This window comes from Plutella xylostella, chromosome 14 (genome assembly GCF_932276165.1).
Source record: "Plutella xylostella chromosome 14, ilPluXylo3.1, whole genome shotgun sequence".
NCBI lineage: Eukaryota > Metazoa > Arthropoda > Insecta > Lepidoptera > Plutellidae > Plutella > Plutella xylostella.
Genome location: NC_063994.1, coordinates 6974673 through 6993871, shown reverse-complemented (window position 1 = coordinate 6993871; position 19199 = coordinate 6974673). Strand labels below are relative to the sequence as shown.

Below are 19199 nucleotides of genomic sequence, written 5' to 3'. Positions count from 1 at the left end.
TCCTGCTTTACCGACACATAAGTCGGTCGTTCGCCTATCGTCTCCTCCTTAGCTAATGCTGTCATCTTCTTTTTACGGTCCGTCATCAGCTCGTGAATGTGCTTCGTATCAACCTTGTCAGGAAATTCCTCCAGCAGTGCCCGCTGCAGTTCCTCAAAGCTCATGAATTTATTCTCCGTGCGGAGCCACAGACCTGCCACACCAGTCAGAACACGTCGCGCTATCAGCAGTTTTTGTGGAGGTGACCAGCCGCACACTTCCGCATTGTCGCTGAAGTCCTCCACCCACCTTGCCGCCGGGTACGCCGGGTCCGCTCCCGAAAACGTCGGGATTGTCGCCGCCGTCATCATCATGTTGTCTTTATTTTATAATAAAAATCACCTTATAATGTATCACCTTCACATTCTTCACCTTTAGTTTATTTCCCCTTAATAATTTAGAATTTTCACCATTAGTACGCCGCCATCTTTGACGTGTGTGAACTCCTTCACCAACACGGACCCCATATTTACAACTATTTACACCATTATATACATCTTCAGCACCTTTGGCCTATTTCCATCCCGGACGAGCCCCCAAAAGTTGTGGGATGAAAATAAAAGCCGCCGATGCACTTAAACAATCTTTATTTATTCAATTTATACCCAATATGAAAAAACAATCTTTCCTGCTACACGCCATATTTACAAGAGCACCATTCATAAAAGGAAACAGACCATAGTCAATACCTACTTCTATTACCAACTCTATGTTCCTACTCCTACATTCATTCATTGAAACTTTGGCGGTTCGTCAGTTTGACAAGGTACACAAGTGTATAGCTAGCTACTTTTGAAGCTGACCGTACACCATCGCTCGTGTTTTGATGTTGAATATGAAAGTAGTTTCCCGCTTATTACCTAATGCATAAGTTATTCAGTATCGCAGTGCAATCGCTAAGATGGCCGGAATCCGTAAGGATATTGTAAAATAATTTTAATTTCTAACTTAAAAAACTTGGATTGACAGTGCCAGTAGCCGCACTGAAATATACACAAAATAATTTATTTTTCTTTCAATATAACCAGATTTGGTTTTAATTTCTTATTTTCCCTGTTTCGATTTGAACATTTTGCATAATAAATTGAGAATTTAATATTGCGCGGGGACTGTCACGCTTCAGAAAGTATGAATTTTATTCCTTTTAGTATATTGCAAAAGCTGTTGATAGTTTTATAAGTTAATTAAATGTATTTTTCTCGTTTTCAGGATGCAGACACGGTGGAGAAACTGAACGAGAGCGGAGACCTGCGGAAAATGTTGAAACCTTACAAAGTAAGACATCCTAATCCTAATCCTAACTAATGCGAAAGTAATTGTGTCTGTCTATCTATCCATCTGTCTGTCTGTCTGTTACTCTTTCACGCCTAAACTACTGAACGGATTTGAATGAAATTTGGTATACATACGGTATAGACCCTGGGAAAGAACATAGGCTACTTTTTTGCCCGGAATTCCCATGGAAAAACTTTTTAAGGCGAAGCAAAGCTCGTGGGAGCAGCTAGTATTATATAATTATTTTGAGAACCTAATATAGATTTACGTTTAACCGCTCACCTGTGCTCGCCCTCAGTGAGTACCTATGATCCCGTAAGCAAAGTAATTAGTTAAGTATATAGTATAAGCATTTATTAGCAACCATTAACCTAATATTTAGTGTAACCAAGGCAAATGCACGGATACAAAAGAATTACTTAAAATAAAAGGGTGAACTTCACGTGATATATATACACGATACATAGATAATATAATGAAAGCTGCCTTACAAAAAACATGTCTAAATCCGATTCTGCATTTTAGACCTATTTCATAACAAAACAACACTATTTTTTCAGTCGGTAGTACAAAAATAGTTAATTTACTTATACTTACATGTAACTAACCTAGCCAGTGCTTGAGGCAGCTCGCCTCGGATATCTAAAGGACATTTCACAAAGCAAGACTAGTAATTAAACTAATTAGCGAAGTGAACAACTCGGTAACTCTAAAACAAACACAAGGAGAGTTACCTCGTTAATGACAAGTCCTTTTTTTTTCTACTTCGTCCCGCCAACGCGGTTGTGATTGGCTAACTTTTTAGGTAAACTACCTCCGATTTCGGAAACGCAATTTCGGATTTATTTTATGTAGCTACCTTTGGGGCATTTCCATTAGTATCATCATGCCATATGGTGTGGTAACTCTGCCATAAAACTATATCTAGTCCTGCAATAGTTACGTTCAACACAACGAGATAAAATCGTTGCAGCGTAGTAACTCTCCAAAACTCTCTATTTTGTCTAGCATTGAGATAGCCCTTCTGTGCATAGAACATTCAAGACCTTTAAACATTTTCCCCGGCCGGGAATCGAAACACGCTCTTTGGCACTACACCACTGTACTTACATCCTCCAGTGATCTCTATAAAACCCTCACGATCTAAAGAAAGAGGCTGCATTTTAATAACGCATTTATTTGCGGCCTAATGAAGATTAATCGATGCGGTAATGGCCTCGGCCAGGGGGTCACTCTATATCACGAAAACCTAAGTTTTGGAGCGGCGCTGCGCGACCCACAACCCTTTCTATTTGTATTAAACGTGCCATTTGCAAGACAGCTCTCGTTCGTTCGTTTTTCGTCAGTATAGAGTAACCCTCCAGGCGTCGTCAACCGGGGGCGGGGGCTGTAAGACATTGGGGGCTATTCTTGGATGCTTCAAGCTCCTGTGTGTGGATCATTCGAGGGTATCCTTTGCATGCAGCGTCCTTGTTTTATAGAGCTAATATGTCGTATTTGCAAAGGGCCGAAGTGAAGCGCCGCCCCTCTTTATCCGCCCAAGACATCGTATTGTATTGTATTGTATTGTATTTATTATTCATAATATTCATTACATGTCAGGGAAAAAATAAATAAAATAATAATAACATAAAAAATTAAGTCATACCTAAACTAAAATTAAATACTAAAATAACATTTAAATGTACGTAGTAGTACAAAAATTCAAATACTAATAGATAGTCAATGGTAAATTATACAATAATAAAATGTCAAGATAAATAATATAATAGATAGTCAATGGTAAATTATACAATAATAAAATGTCAGGAATAAAAAATTTAAAAGAATATACATGTCAGTAGTTATAAGAAAGAATACAAAAAATCAAATATAATTTAAGTCTTCCTGTTAATGAATTCACCCACAGTGTAGAAGGCGTGCTGGACAAGCCACCTTTTTAGACATTGTTTAAAAGCTGGCAGTGACGGCGCATCCTTGATCTCAGTAGGTAAAGCGTTGTAGACCTCCGGGCCACACACGTGCACGGACTGCGCGCACCTCGCCAGCCGGTGCTGGACGGCGAGCAGCTGCCCCGCGCGTCTGGCTCTTTGGCTTTGCTTGTACAACTGCAGATTTTTCCTGACAAACAAGGCTACCTGCAGTATGTACAAGGAGGGTACCGTCAGCAGATTGAGCGCGATGAAATGGTCACGTGCCGACTCATCGCATCGAACTCGGGCTATAGCACGCACTGCTCTTTTCTGCATGACGAATACCCTGTGCCAGTCAGCCGCGCGGCCCCACAGCTCGATCCCATATGTGAGGAGAGACTGGATCGTGGCAAAGTAGCACGATCTCACCACCTCACTCGGGACGGTGGCTGCGAGCCGCGACAACGCGAAGCACGCGCCCCCGAGTCGGCCGCACAGCCAGTCGATGTGCGCATCCCAGAACAGGCCGCTGTCCAGTCTGAACCCTAGAAAGCAGGTCTCATTGACTTGCGACAAGGTCTCGTTCTCAAGTGTCACCTGGAGTGGGCGACCGCGCCTACCTGCCAGGTTAAAGTGCAGCAGGTGAGTTTTCTTCGGATTTAAGGCTAAGCCATTGATCCGAAACCATTTAGCAAGCTGCCCGGCAACTACACACAGCCGCTCCTCCAGGTCTTCGACTGAGCTTCCAGTGACAGTCGCTGCAACGTCGTCAGCATACATCGTCACGTGAGCGTCAGGTATGGAATCAGGTAGGTCATTCATCAGTAGGGAAAATATAATGTTGGAGACCGACGAACCTTGCGGAACCCCGATCTCAGTTCCCATCTCGAGTGACCTAACCAGCCCTCTCTCTCCCACCACAACTTGTTGTCTATCTGACATGAAGTCGCTAAGGAGATTGAGGGCAGGTCCCCTGACCCCATAGTGCTCCAGTTTGGCCGTGACGATGGAGTGATCGGCCACATCAAAAGCTTTGTCAATCAAAAGTGTAGGTAAAAGATAAAAGACGAACTCCTTATAAAAAAATATAGGCAGTTCTTCATAGTAAAAAACAGTTTTAATCATCTGATACGGATCTATGGATCTTTTGATCAATGATAACCAACATAAGCACATCGAGTAACTTGCACCAAACAATTAAACGAAATTATAAATTAAAATTATTAAAGCTCTCTTGGTTTGACAGTACACTAATAGGGAATATGCAAGTGGTTCAAATAAAGGTCAAATATTATTAATAATAAACTTTGTTATTTCATAACTACGACTCCATCAATATTTTTGAATATAATTTATTTTTGAGCAAGTAAATGAAGTTGAAAAGTACAAAAAAACTTCAGTAAATTCTAACTTCAGAGAAACGTCACCCATTTTCTTAGGGCGGATGTGACGTCAAAATTCTTTATATATCAATCTCAGAATAATAACTTCTTTGCGTTTACGGCGGAAGTTAAATAAATGTCAAATGTAAACAAAGAAATGTTAATGTCACCGAGTGTTTGTGATGCTCGTTGTGATCAGATAAAAATTCTTCCAATAGATCCTAGCCTCCTATAACCTCTCCACTTCTTGTTTGATATGCTTGTTTGTTTGCAAAGTTTAGGACTTTTTATATTTTTGTTGGTAAAGTATGGGCTGCCACTAGTTGTTCTATTGTAATGAGGCGTAAACAGCCATTCGCTAGTCAACGAGCCACTCAAATATGCTCCATATTGCAACACAATAAAATTAAATTTGTATTGTAAGTATTATGACATGAACAATTAAATTCGGGGATAATCATGTAGCATGTGAAAGAAAACATCGTGAGGAAACCTCAATATTTAGATTAAGCACATTTAGATATGTGAACCCACCAATCCGCAGTGGACCAGCGTGGTGGGAAATGGTCCAAGCTTAGGAAGGGGGTTTAGACCTTTGAGATATGCACAATGGTTCCATTCAAGAGAGCCAGGTGCAGGTTCTTACACCCCCATAGATAATAGAATAGAACTAACCCTAGTCTCTCTTACTGAGAACCAAAGTTACAGTAAGTACTTACATACAATACAAATATTACTTTATATTCATATTGCCATAATAGCGTAATATTGTGTACAAAGGTCCTCTGGTTTGCGCGCTCCCATTTCAAAAGAGCTACTAGTAGCTATTTACGAGCTCCCATTACAAAACAGCCACTGGTCACACTTTATTACCATTACAAAACAGCCACTGATCACACTTTATACACTTCCTTTTTCGTTTGTTACCATGACAACATTGGTTTGTTGAAAATACAAAAGTACTCTGTGATTACTTGATTAGGTAAAAAATCTATGCCGACTGACGGGACTCATTATTCTGAGCCGTGAAATTAAAAGATTATGACGTCACACCAGCCCGCCATCCGGACGGGAATTTCAAAGTGGTCGTGATGGTTGTAATTTTTTAACTTTCTTTAAAATACCTTAAATTGCTTATTTTGGCGTTGAATTTTTTTTTACTATAATAAAGTGATGTAGGTACAACTATCCAATAAAAGTATAATTTTTTTTTATGCATATTCCCTATTACTAACAAAGCAGAAAAGCAATATAATATATTTAATTTCGTTTACTTAAATGTTTGGTGCAAGTCACCCTTCATATTCAGCTCTTTTTTGGCCAAATAGTACAAGAAGCGCTTTCAAATTCACCCAGTGCGCGTTTCAGATTAATTTTCGTCCAACGTCTCTTTTTAGTCGGTCCCAAAGAGCACCCCTGCCGCTCACAACGCCTTTGAATGCGCAGAAATGAATGTGAATATTATATCCGATCCCATAGCCTTTGATTTCCGTGAAGACCGGAAATATTAAATGGCAAGGATTATGAAAAGCTGGTAGTGTGTGCGAAATCAGGAGAGGTGAAGGATAAAATGCTGGTTTGGTGAAAGACACGCATCTTTGGGAAATGAAAAGACTATTAATACCGAAGATGTGGCAACGTTGGTTGAAAATGTTTAAAATATCGGCCTTTGAAATGCATTTCGTTTTAAAGCTCTGCGTTGAACATTTTAAAATTTGTACTAGAGTTTTTCTCTAAAATAAGTTCCCTTTTTGCCCATTTCAAAGCTATCTGTCCTGATAAAATAGAGAAAAACCTAAAAATTGCTCGAGCTTTATTTAATTGTCAAAAGAATGTCAGACGGCAAAGGACACATTAATTTTACTTTAATCATGAATTATTTTTCTCGTTTTGATTACGTAACTGAAAACTCAAGGTTCTCTCTCGAAAAGCCTGAAAGGGTCACGCGTGTAGACTGAAACATATATTTCGCCTTTGTCAACTGCAATGTCTTTTATAGTCTTTATGACTCTCATAATAAGGGTTAAAAGAGAATATTGCAAGCAATGTAACGCGGTTCGTTTCAAAAAGTCTTTCCCTTCCTTCCTGCTTCGTTTTCACTGATTAAAAGATGTTTGAGGTGTATTGGCATAATTTAAGTAAAAGTTTTTTTTTGTGTTATTCCTATAAATACCGAATAACGGCTTGAAGCAAGCTTAAGAGTACACTTTCGAGCGGCGCGGCTTTGACGATACTGACGCAGAGAGGCCATCTCGGCCAGCTTAAGAAGATCTGACAGTCGGGTTGACAACTTACCCTACGACTCTTCCAACACAAGCAATTGTGTTGAGGTTCACCAAACCGCATTGGGCTTGGCTTAAAACCCTTCCTTCATTGTAATAATGTCCTCCTAGCCGAATTTCGACTACGGCGGCCAATCTCGTTTGAGATCAGCCATCTACGCAGGAGTAGATTATAGTGCCCAAGTGTGTGCGCAGTACACAGGAGCACTCTCTGTTCCATCACTCTCATAGCCCAATGGGACGGATTGACCGACACGACTGGAGAGAGCTAGGCGCTGGACCGACTGCTTTACATGCCCATCCGACAGCATGGATACCCGAGCCCCAGCAGTGGAGACGTGATGGCTCGTAATAAGAATACAAAAAAAAAAAACAAATGGAAATCTTTTTAAAACCCATTTGGCCAATCCACCGTCCTCCAGCTACACTCGGGCTGTCACTTGTCCCGCGCATTCTGTGGCACAAACGGAACCCGGCTTCCTGCTCCGCCAACAGACAGCTCTATTATTAGACGTTCCATCGATGATACTATTGTTGTGCTTGTGTCGTAAATACGTACGCGTGTTTGCCACGTGATATTTAGAGTATGGACCTACGGTACGGGTTTTGTAAGTTACGAAAACGAAAAAAGTTTGGTTTTCTTCTGTCATGTAAAATATCTGTCAAAAGTTGCATGATAGTTTTCGCTAGAGGCGCCACTTTGTATGTGAGAAAACGTCACGTAATTATAAATTTGTGTTTAGCTTTCACTTCTTAACCGTTGGAAAAACTCTAATGTCCGTATGATTTTAAGCTTCTTCGATAAATTGCATGGATTTAAGTTTCTGCAATATTGAAAAATTTGACTGTGGCGCAGGCATTAACCTAAATAACTTATTACCTTTAACAATTTCTTGAATCTATCGCTTGTATGAAAATACGATTTCAGCTCCCCTAGCGTTCAGTAGCGACACTAAATAACTCATACGCATGACGTTTGTTGGATTCGAAACGAACCTTTGAATGGAGTTTCAAATCGTTCGTGATCGCTAAACTGTAAACAAACATTTCTACCATCTTTACGTTATTAAATTAATTAGGGTAAACCCTCCCGTAACTGTCATATTAATTGAAATCGCTTATACATCTTCATAACTTTAAGATTTTTCGTATTTGGTTTTTTATTTTTTTTTCATAAAGACATTAAAACATAAAGGCTTTTGTACCTTTAACCTATAATTACCTACCTTCTCTCTGAACTTCCAGAGTCTAGACGCGTGCAACACGTGCCAAGTATGCGGGGGGTTCCGCCTGCTGCCGTGCCGAATCTGCAAGGGGTCGAAGAAGAGCCTGCACAGGAACCATTTCACCGCGGAATTCGTGGCTCTCAAATGCATGAACTGCGACGAAGTCGGCCTGATACGGTGCGATGCCTGCTGCTGAGTTTTGGAACGTAAATCTGCGGTATTGTATTGAAAAGAAGAAAAATCGTTGGCAGGAAGTTTAGGGGTTGGTGGATTAGTAATTCTTCGTTTTGAATTAGGAATAGTTTCCAAATTGAAATTAGGGCGGTATCATTTTAGCAATTTTCTTTTCCTTTATGTTTTTGATATATTCAAAAATAAATTGGGCGCTAGCTTTTAGATTCGCATTAGATTTACTTTTTATACTTATTATCTTTTAATACGAAAATTCATATTTTTTTAACATGTTAATTTTTTGTGGTTGAAAGATTACATTAATTTCTTATTTATCTTAAATTAACTGAATTTTAAACAATGATAGAAGAGAACAAGACACAAGAAAAGAAGAGCATACGTTTTTTATCTAGACGTAACCTAGTTAAAGAAATGTACCAACTGGAAAACGTCGCGTGTACTTACTGTGAAAACCTAATTTTATTAGTAACTAACTTATTTACAATTTTACTTAAATGATATTGCAAGTTCTACGAAATCCGTAGCAAACATTAAGCACTTATGGTCAGTATCTACCATTTATGTGAAAATTATAATGAGTTTACTTACAGTGTATACTTACGGTTACTAAAATTTTAGCATCTGACATAGCCCTGACCATGATTTGATAAATCATCATCAGTATAGATCTATGTCTCAGGAAAAAATGGAAAATTCAGATTGTGGTTATTAAAAGTAATCTAGACATTTATAGGATTAGTATAGTTTCCCTTCTATAGAGAATAGAAGATATCACATCGTAGAAAAGAACCTTTAAATTTTAACTGATAGCTCAATTAGAATCCAATATTTTTACTAACATGCTCAATGCTTTTTTAGCTTAAAGATGTTCGTCCCCCTCGATTTTGTACAAATTTTTTGGCATACTTAAATATTTACTTAATTTTATAATTTAGCCTTAAGTTTCATCATAAAATGCCATAAATTAGTTGCAATATTTGATTAGCTTAAGTTAAATATTATATTTAGGTACCTACTTATTTTTATAAGTTTTGTATGTACTTAATTAAGTATTAAGTACAAAATTAAAATGAAATAGGAAACAGGTAGATACTTCACTGAAGCAAAACTTATTTAATATTGATCTAGCAACAGAAATAAATCCGTACACTTATGTGATATACCTATCTACACAAAGAATTTCTTTATTTAGATAACTAAAATCTTGATCACAAAATAAAAATAATTATTTTAACCTAAAATATTGTTTTTACCTTACAACTTGTCAGTTATCTTAGAATGTAGTTATTATAAGTTTTGTATGTAAATAGTTAATTTGATTTGTTTTAGCGTATTAAACCTAAATAAAATATCTTTATTATACATATTTGTTGTCCATGTTATTTTTACTTAAGGTACCTACTTCAGCCTCGTCACTGCATAAAGAAGATTTCCAAAGTTTCAGCATGGGGAGTGTGAGTTTTTATACCGTTCGAGTCGTGTAGTGGCGAGTAAACGTGAATTTATATGGCGCGGTAGAGTCGCCACCTAGCGGTCGGTATATGCACTACACTAGCTCCGCGCCAACATTTACTTGAGAATGTCCAAAATGATTTTGTTCCGTTGAAACCGTTTTTCTACAGAATGTTGCAAAAAGGGTATATAAGCATTAAGCCGAAACTAGCATGTTCAGCATGTTATATATTATCTAAGCCCGAAATTTATGAGCCCGAAATAACATGCTGCACATACCCTTTTTGCAACACCCTGTATAGATACTAATGCAATTATAGTAAATCTTCTCGAACACTTTCTAGTTAAATACGTTAATTAAAATAAAAACTCGTCTAGATAGCTTAGTAAGAGCTTAGAGCCGTTTAGAGATTATTAGACATAATATCCATTCCCCATAAAACTACAAGATTTGTAAAGCAAAGTTAGATGAAGTGGAAATGTATGTACGAAATCATAGTAGGTACCTATACAACATAGGTACTTACACACACGAATCACACGATACATACATTATAATTATTAAAATATTAACCACTGACGTCCCGGTGACCCATTGGTAACCCAGACACACTAGATTTGAATTTTCTCTAATTTCCCGGGATGTAGGTAAGTACCAAATGAAAATGAACTTTAAGTCCACGCACAGTGATTACTTAATCCTCAAAAACCAATTAACATTTTACATAACAAATAAAGCTACAATGTAACAAAAGTTAACAATGCCAGTTACTTCCTACTAACGGAAATCAATGTCACCCACCCTGCCTGTTGCATACCACACAAACGCACACACACACCACTTCACCCACACACACACACATACAGAACGCAAGCGCGAACATTTTCAGGGTCTGGATCACGCACACATAGACACACTTCGCATAGATACAGAGGACACCTGGAAGCTGCAAGCTAGGTCGCCAATGACGTCATAGCGAGCAAGGTCAATATCACTTTCTCTATCCCTTTCTAACTTTCGACGGTTGCGTGCTTTCCCGCTCCCGCAGCCGGCTCGATGTCCTGTCTGGGCTTGGCCTGTGTATGTGTGAGTGGGGCTTGTGTATGTGTGTGTAGAGGAGACTAGGGGATGTTTTCATATTATTTTCTTTGTATCTATGCGCAGTTACAAATGGAAATGTGTAGTAAGTATAGCGTAAAACTGGAGCGTAAAGGTGTTTTGTTTTTTGTTTCTTATTGGCTTGTGAGGTTTCCCTTTTGCAACGACAAGAAGATTATTAATGTACTTACTTAGCTACCTAGGTCTTTTATAAAAGGGAAAAGCCTTCACGTGCACTCAACTCTTTGAAAAATGAAGGAACCAAGGTGGCACGCGTATGGACTTGCAAAAAAAAGTTATGCAGAAACTTATGTAGAATATCACATTTTGCTGAAATAAAACTGTAACTTATATTATGATATACTTAAGTACTTAGAGATGGGGAGATAGGTTAAAATGCCACCCAATGGATGTATGCCCAGATTGTCCTAAAGAAGTACTTAGGTAAGTACTAAGATGACAGGATAACCTTCAGCCATACATTTTAGCAAGAAATAGGAGTGGAAGACCCAGGGAAAACTGCAGTGGCACTGTGGGACACGTTCATGCAAATGGAATAAGTAGGTACCTAGGTTAACTAAAATCTGTCATATAGTTTTTGTAAACCGTTGTAAGGATGGCGCTAGAAATATGTAATTGCTACTTCCATCACGACCCATTACGTCCCCACTGCTGGGGCACGGGTCTCCTTCCAATAAATAAAAACATTTTATAAAAATAATGTTTTAGTAAAGTTGCAGGAAAGCAATAAATTAAAAAAAATAAGAACGTTATACTTACTTACCTAAGTATTTTTTTTACCGTCTAATAAATAAATTAAAAAAAAAATCAGCACATTACGTAGGTCATAGTTACGACATCGACATTCATTTTTCTACGACGACGTGACCTAGGTTCGATATCCAATCAAAGAAGAATTTTGTTATCTCTCCTACATTTATAGGTCAGTAGTACATGTAATCAAATTTCACACTTGTCACCAAGTGGTAGCGTGGCCGAGCGGTCTAAGGCGCTGGTTTAAGGCACCAGTCTCTTCGGAGGCGTGGGTTCGAATCCCACCGCTGCCAAGCTCTTTTTGTGTTTTCATCTGTTATACGCTTCTATTTTCTAGATTTGGTTTTTCCTTTTTCATCAAATTTATACTGCATTTCGGTTGCAAAACAGATTTTTATAAGAGTGTTTTTGATATTTTATCTTTATATGGCAATTTGTGCCTAGGTCTACAAGTATGGACCTAGGTACCTGGAGGCGACCGTTGTTTAGGTATATATTTACTTTCAAAGTAAAATTGGGCTCCATTTCCACATATTATATTCGGTGTTAAAAAGCGTAAAAGCTAAACAAAGAATAAGTAATTTCCTCACAAGCGCGAGACACCCACTCATATCGACTGGCCATGTGACTGCCCAGAATAGACACTGTATCAGAGACGAATTACTTTCGTCGCCCACACGCTGCCCTGATTGCAAGTATCTTTCCTCTTCTTACATGAATAATAAACCAATTTATTTATTGCGTAACTCTTACATGAGTTGTTTTGTCGTTATTTTTAGATCTCGGTGATATAATTGGTAATATCATCATTATTAAGCTCTAACTGGAGCAGCTCTTATTTTAATTCATATTGCTCAGAATTTCGGGTACATTGACCTGTTGTTGCAGTCCTATGGCACCCCAGAGGTGCAGAGGGTCTCAACTAACGTCCGCCACTTCCGCCTATCTTCGGCTGTACTTTTGGTCTTGCTCCAGCTTAGTGCAGCGTGAAGGAAAGGTTTATTTATTTATTTATTAGGTTCACCAACATCAGTTAAATTATACAATCGCTGTTTTAAAACTAGACTTAAAACTAAATGCACTGGTAATTATAGGTGTACACTACATGTAAAATTAAGGCTTATTCTAAACTGACATACACTGACGACCGAATGGCGTAGTGGTTAGTGACCCTGACTACTGAGCCGATGGTCCCGGGTTCGATTCCCGGCTGGGGCAGATATTTGTTTAAACACAGATATTTGTTCTCGGGTCTTGGATGTGCCCGTAAAATGGCAATAGGCCCGCCCCCTATTACATTGGGACCAACATAACACTCTGGCGAAAAGTGGGTGCAGCAATGCACCTCTGCCTACCCCGCAAGGGAGTACATTAGTACAAGGCGTGAGTGCGTGTACATACACTTGTCCAAAATTAATAATGCACATGCAGATCTTCACACCCGAATCATTAAATCGTAAGAGCCTTTAAAAAAAACTTGCATTTTGCACCTTGTTCGAAAGAAATAGGAGTCAATATCATGTGTCACATAATCGAAAACTACCGATCTGTCAAAGATTTCTATGCGCATTATCAATTTTGGAGCACTGTACCTAGTTTAGGCCTACGATGATGGTACGCTCCAGTAGTGTCACAACTCAAAAAATCGAGAAATCGATTTTATTCTACCATTACGTTCGCCATACATCAAAGTGTGATCTCAATAAGTGGCATATTTATATTTTCATAATTTGTTTGTGTTACTGTGTATGTAACTAGGAACCATATTTAGCTTTGTAGTCGTCGGTCACGTGGCCTAGGGATGGCCAACGCCACGTGAGCTAAGCGGATTGATAAGTTCACGGGCAATATGTTTCACTTGCAACCTCGAGTTAGTACCAATATCTGACGAAGCTTTTAAATATTATGTAAATTAATATGTTTCTTATAAGTATATACAGGGTGTTTGGAGATAGGTGAGGAGTATTATTTTCTTCTTTGAGACCTACTAGGTCCACAACCCCACCTATATTTTTAGTAATCACTCACAATTTTATCTTTAATGAGTTATATATTTTTTAAATTTTGATTTATAAGGTAAAGTTTATAAAGAATGTACTTTATTCTATTCTTTGCTGTAAGTATGTGTAATCAAATTGCATAAAGAGTTTACTTAGTCAACTAGCCAAAAATAAAAGTTATCATCGAAGAACCTTTGCAATTGCATTTTTAGTCTAGACTAGGGCCAGTACGTTAGTATCGTTTGTGACGTCACCAGCTGTCAATGACAAGGATACTTGGTCACGTGGCCAGGCAGTCATTTGTTCTCATCACGAGACTAAACCCACGGCGGTCTCATTGTGCGGTAGTCTAGTTTCAGTCAACCCTATCCCTATAATCAGGATGTTGCAAGAAGGGCACTATTGTATATACTTTTAACAAACGAGAACTTACTGAGTATCAGCTTTCTTGCACATTTCCGAGATTGACAGAGTGATATATAATAGGTCATTGTTAGGACCAATAGCACCGTAGTGAACTCGTTTAGTTTATTAGTTTAATACTCGTTTGTCAAAAATAGACTATAGAGGCTCTGTCCTTAGCCATATTTCACAACGGTTTAGGATGCCAATTATCGCCCAATCGCTTTTTAAAAGCGTCTGAAACCTTCAGGACGGTGCTAGTGACGCCTGATAGTGGTTGCGTCCTTGCCTCCTTAACTGGGTTGCAAACATCTTAAGTTACAAGATTATTAGAAACCTGAATATAGGGGAGCTCAATTCTGGAGGTTCGGAGGTATAATTCATAACCCGCGATATACTTTTTTATGTCCGTTTAAAATTTCCCCTCACATGTCCACTTCCAGTCTCCAATTTAACGTTCTCATATAAATTTTGAGGGAGATCGCCATAATATTTTTTTTTATATTCATCAGAGATATCTCTTTTTAATACAGTTGTTTATAGTGACCCCTGAATCATCCCCTATGCGCTTACTCTAACATTTTTGCAACACATAGTGATATTGTATTGTATAGTTGGTTCATGTTATTTGTCTAGACCAATAGCTTTCATAATAAACCTCAGTATCTCTACTGGTGTGGTGCCTGCTAATTTAAAGATGGCCAACGTATGCCCAATTTATAAGTCCGGAGACAAAAATGATGTGACCAATTATAGGCCGATTTCTCTACTTACGTCTTTGTCTAAAATACTCGAGAAAGTCGTTAACAACCAGTTGCTGAAGTTTCTAGAAGGAGAATCACTCCTACATGATCACCAATTTGGGTTCCGTCGAGGAAGGTCAACGGAAGACGCTGTAGCCAACCTAGTAGATCATGTCGCTAAGAAACTGGACTCAGGTGAAAGGTGCGTCGGCGTCTTCCTTGATCTCGCCAAGGCATTCGACACTGTGTCTCGACCAATTCTACTAAAAAAAATGGAATCATATGGAATTAAAGGTTTAGCACTGGACTGGTTCAGATCATACCTCTCGGATAGGAAGCAAAGAATCGGGATAAGTGGCACCTTCAGCGAACTTAAAACGATAGGTTTTGGAGTGCCACAGGGCAGTGTGCTAGGTCCAACTCTTTTCCTCCTCTACATAAACGACCTCAACCAAATCAGTCTTCCCAATGCTACAACATTTTCATTTGCTGACGACACGGCTGTAATATTTCATAGTCACTCATGGGAAGATGTCGTTGCCTTGGCTGAATTGGGTATGCGACGGATTGCAACTTGGCTTCAGTGTAACCTGCTGACACTCAATGCCACCAAGACCAAATACCTAGCTTTTCACATAACAGAGAGGACAGCCCCTACTAAAACCATAAAAATTAAAATCCACCAATGTAGCCGCGACAGAGCCGGATCGCCTTGCAATTGCCCTCAACTAGAAAGAGTCTCCTACTTAAAATACCTGGGTGTGGTGCTGGATGATAGACTCGTCTGGGACAAACAAATTGAGGCAGTGCGAGGACGGATACGAAAGCTTACTTTCTGCTTCAAGCAACTTAAAATGATAGCAAACAAAGACCTTATCAGGCTAACGTATACTGCTTTAGTTCAATCCATCTTAACGTATTGCATAGTAGTGTGGGGCGGTGCTGGAGTTAGTTTCATGATAGCTGCTGAACGTGCTCAACGTTTCGTTCTGAAGGTGGCATATAGGAAACCTTTTAGATATCCCACCGAGCATTTGTACCATGACTGTGAAGTGCTCAATGTCAGGCAGCTATACATTTTGTCGACTGTTCTAAGGTACCATAGAAATGCTCTATTTACATTAAATGTTTTGTCAAGAAGGAAAAGACAAAATGTATGGCTGGTGCCTCACACGCGCACAGCTTTTGCTAGGCGTGCACCATGCATCCGAGGACCATTCCTCTATAGTATCGCAGATAAAAAACTAAAAATTTTGACTTGCACCAGATACACTTGCAAGAAAAAACTGAAAGGGTGGTTATTGGGACTTGATTATTTTCAAACTGAACGAATTCTTGTTCCTCTAAAGTGAATCTTTCAATTCATTATTTCCACGCACAGTAATAAACATACCCTCAAACTCAAACTTACATTACATATACTTTACATGCACTAACATATTCAAACTCTTCTCACATACTCACACTTACGCACTCTCTCTAACTCGCACACACACACACACACACATACACACACACACACACACACACACACACACATACATACATACACACACACACACACACACACATACACATTCACATACACATACACATACACATACACATACACATACACATACACATACACATACACATACACATACACATACACACTTACACACAAACCCATACACAAACATCATCAAATAATAACTATATAAATTAAGATGATAAGATACAAAAACTATGTACAATTCTAAGTTACCTACATTATTATTGCTTATTTATATCTTTGATAAGTCTCACTTATACCTTATAATTAACTATTACAATGTATCAAGAACGAAAGAGACTGGCCCCCCCAACACAGGGTATCCTAGTGGGGGAGCTAGGGATCTTAGTTTTAGTAACTTGTACTTTTTTGAATCTAATAAAGAAATTTATTATTATTATTATTATTATTCTTTACTTGAAAAATGTTGCTATATTATCTTTGAATATGAAGATTGAGCTTCCTAAATGAAGATATAAACCGAGTAATAAGGGACTCTGTTTCAGGGTTGAACACATGAATTACGGCATCGTAGTATTGCTTTGAATTTCGAAACTTTACTTTATTCTTCTTGACGATGTGATGAGGAACGTGGTTGCTATCCCGAGAGGCATAAGCTGGGCTTCAGGTGTCTTAGAGGACCTAGACTACGCGGACGACATAGTGTTGATTTCGCCAACTCTCGACCTATTACAAGAGAAACTCGTACACCTGCAGGAGGAAGCCAGAGTAATGGGTCTGCGAATAAACCGACGCAAAACAGTCGATATGCGTATCAAGGCTAAAACCTCGGACGCCTTAATACTCGATAACCAACGCTTGGACTCGGTCGATACATTCACTTACCTCGGAAGCACGGTCACCCGTCAGGGAGGAGCAGATGAGGATATAGAGAGCAGGATCAAGAAGGCGAAGGCTGCGTTTGCCCAGCTCAAACCTGTTTGGGACTCGAATGTGCTCACAAGGCGGATAAAAATCTCCCTCTTCGACTCCATCGTGAAGTCCGTATTGCTCTTTGGTTGCGAAACGTGGAGAGTGACGAAAGGGCTGACGAACAAACTGCAAGTGTTCGTCAATAAGTCCCTAAGATCGATCCTGCGCGTTTTAAAATAACGTTGCAGTGACAGGGTATTCTGGGATATAAGGGGTACTTACACTTTATGCAGCTAATAATTTATCCTGAGGTCGTGTATCGGCTTGTTCACTGTCAAAATATATAAATATAAAAATATAAACACTCACACTTGTACCTAGGTACTAATGAACTCCCTTGCGGGGTAGGCAGAGGTGCATTGCTGCACCCACTTTTCGCCAGTGTTTATGTTAGTCCCAATGTAATAGGGGGCGGGCCTAATGCCATTTTACGGGCTCATCCAAGACCCGAGAACAAATATCTGTATTCAAACAAATATCTACCCCGGCCGGGAATCGAACCAGGGACCTTCGGCACAAGAGTCAGCGTTGCTAACCGCTGCGCCATCCTGCCGTCTAGCTTTCTTTTCTTTCTTTTTAAAATTTTATTTTATCATAATAAACACGAAAAATACACAAATATTCCGCCAAACTGTTAAAACAGTTTAGCTGCGCCACGCCATCCGGCTGTCTACTGTCAAAATACCACCCTGTATAACACGTGTAAGTAAAACAGTTCCTGGAGGTCAAGTTTGCTTCCGTTGATTGAACATTGGCATTTATTTTCTAATGCTCAGAGGAAATCAATCTAAGTACTTAGCTGGTTAGTTGATATTACTTTGCAGTTCTAATATTTTGTTTTGATTATTTCCAAGTTGTAGGATGTTCAATTACAGTGGTGGTAAAGTAAAACCTAGTTATTCTAGTCAACGTGTATCAGCGAAATCAGCGACAGACAAGTTATTGGACAGTGACAGTCAGCGACTAAGGGTGAGGCCCCATTGGTGCGTTTCGCTACTAACGATAACGTCCCAAAAATGTATGACAGCGACGACGCAGAAACTCACCAATGGGGGCCCGACCTAATCTGAGTAGCTGGAGTCCTCTCCACCATTGAAGTCTGATAGCCGCGTGGCGCTGTACTATTTCATTAAGTACTAAATAATATAAAATAATATAATAATTATGTCAGATAGGTAGTACGATAAGCAGTAGGTCAGTTCCCGCCTTGTTTCCGCTGTATATATATAGCTAGTGACGCGGACTCTAATCATATTATTTCAGGTCAGGTTTCACCAGGCGGTGACTTACCCTCATCATTAGCCAATAATCATCCACAGCTGGACATAGGCCTCTCCCAAGGAGCGCCACAACACTCGGTCCTCCGCCGTCCTCATCCAGCCACTACCAGCTACCCGCCTAAGGTCATCGGTCTAGTGGGCAGGAGGGCGTCCCACGAAGCGTTTGCCTGCGACTAACCCTAGTCTAGTTCTACTGTTTCCCACCTTATTTCAACATTCACAAACCTTATTTAATTATATTTTACCAACGTTTTTATTTGATAAGGTCCTTTACGATGTTCTCAAACAAGATGTGTAATTTATGGGAAAACTTCTCATGTTTTCTACTTGGCCTTGGAAGTTTTTCTGCTAATATGACCTTCGAACTGACCCTTTAGCATGAATTTTCATCGTGAACGTGACGTGAAATTACTCGATGAATTTTGAAGGGAAATTTTAGTTCTGCTATCGACCGCCAGGGGCGCTGTTCATATTTTCATACATATTACTCGATGAATTTCACGTCACGTTCACGATGAAAATCCATGCTAAGGGGTCTGATTTGAGAGCGTCCTAAAGGATAGCTAATAATGATGACGAGCCGCTACGTAAAAGCCATTTGTATGTATTTTATATGAAACTTCGCCCTTTACTCCATTATTTATTATAGGTTAGTCAATAAATAATATAATAC

The 19199-nt window shown here is 39.1% G+C and overlaps 1 protein-coding gene and 1 non-coding gene across 2 annotated transcripts in view; both read left to right on the top strand.

Moving 5' to 3' along the window:
• Window positions 1-9116, top strand: part of LOC105383487 (glutaredoxin domain-containing cysteine-rich protein CG31559) — a 68891-nt gene extending 59775 nt beyond the window's left edge. The window contains exons 4-5 of the mRNA XM_011553535.3: window positions 1249-1314; window positions 8137-9116. Of these exons, the coding sequence (XP_011551837.3) occupies window positions 1249-1314; window positions 8137-8313 (243 nt within the window). The 3' untranslated portion in view covers window positions 8314-9116. The remainder of the gene's footprint in view (window positions 1-1248; window positions 1315-8136) is intronic.
• A 2729-nt stretch (window positions 9117-11845) lies between these two features.
• Window positions 11846-11927, top strand: Trnal-aag. Its single transcript has one exon. It is a non-coding gene; the product is annotated as a tRNA-Leu (tRNA).
• The last annotated feature ends 7272 nt before the right edge of the window (window positions 11928-19199 follow it).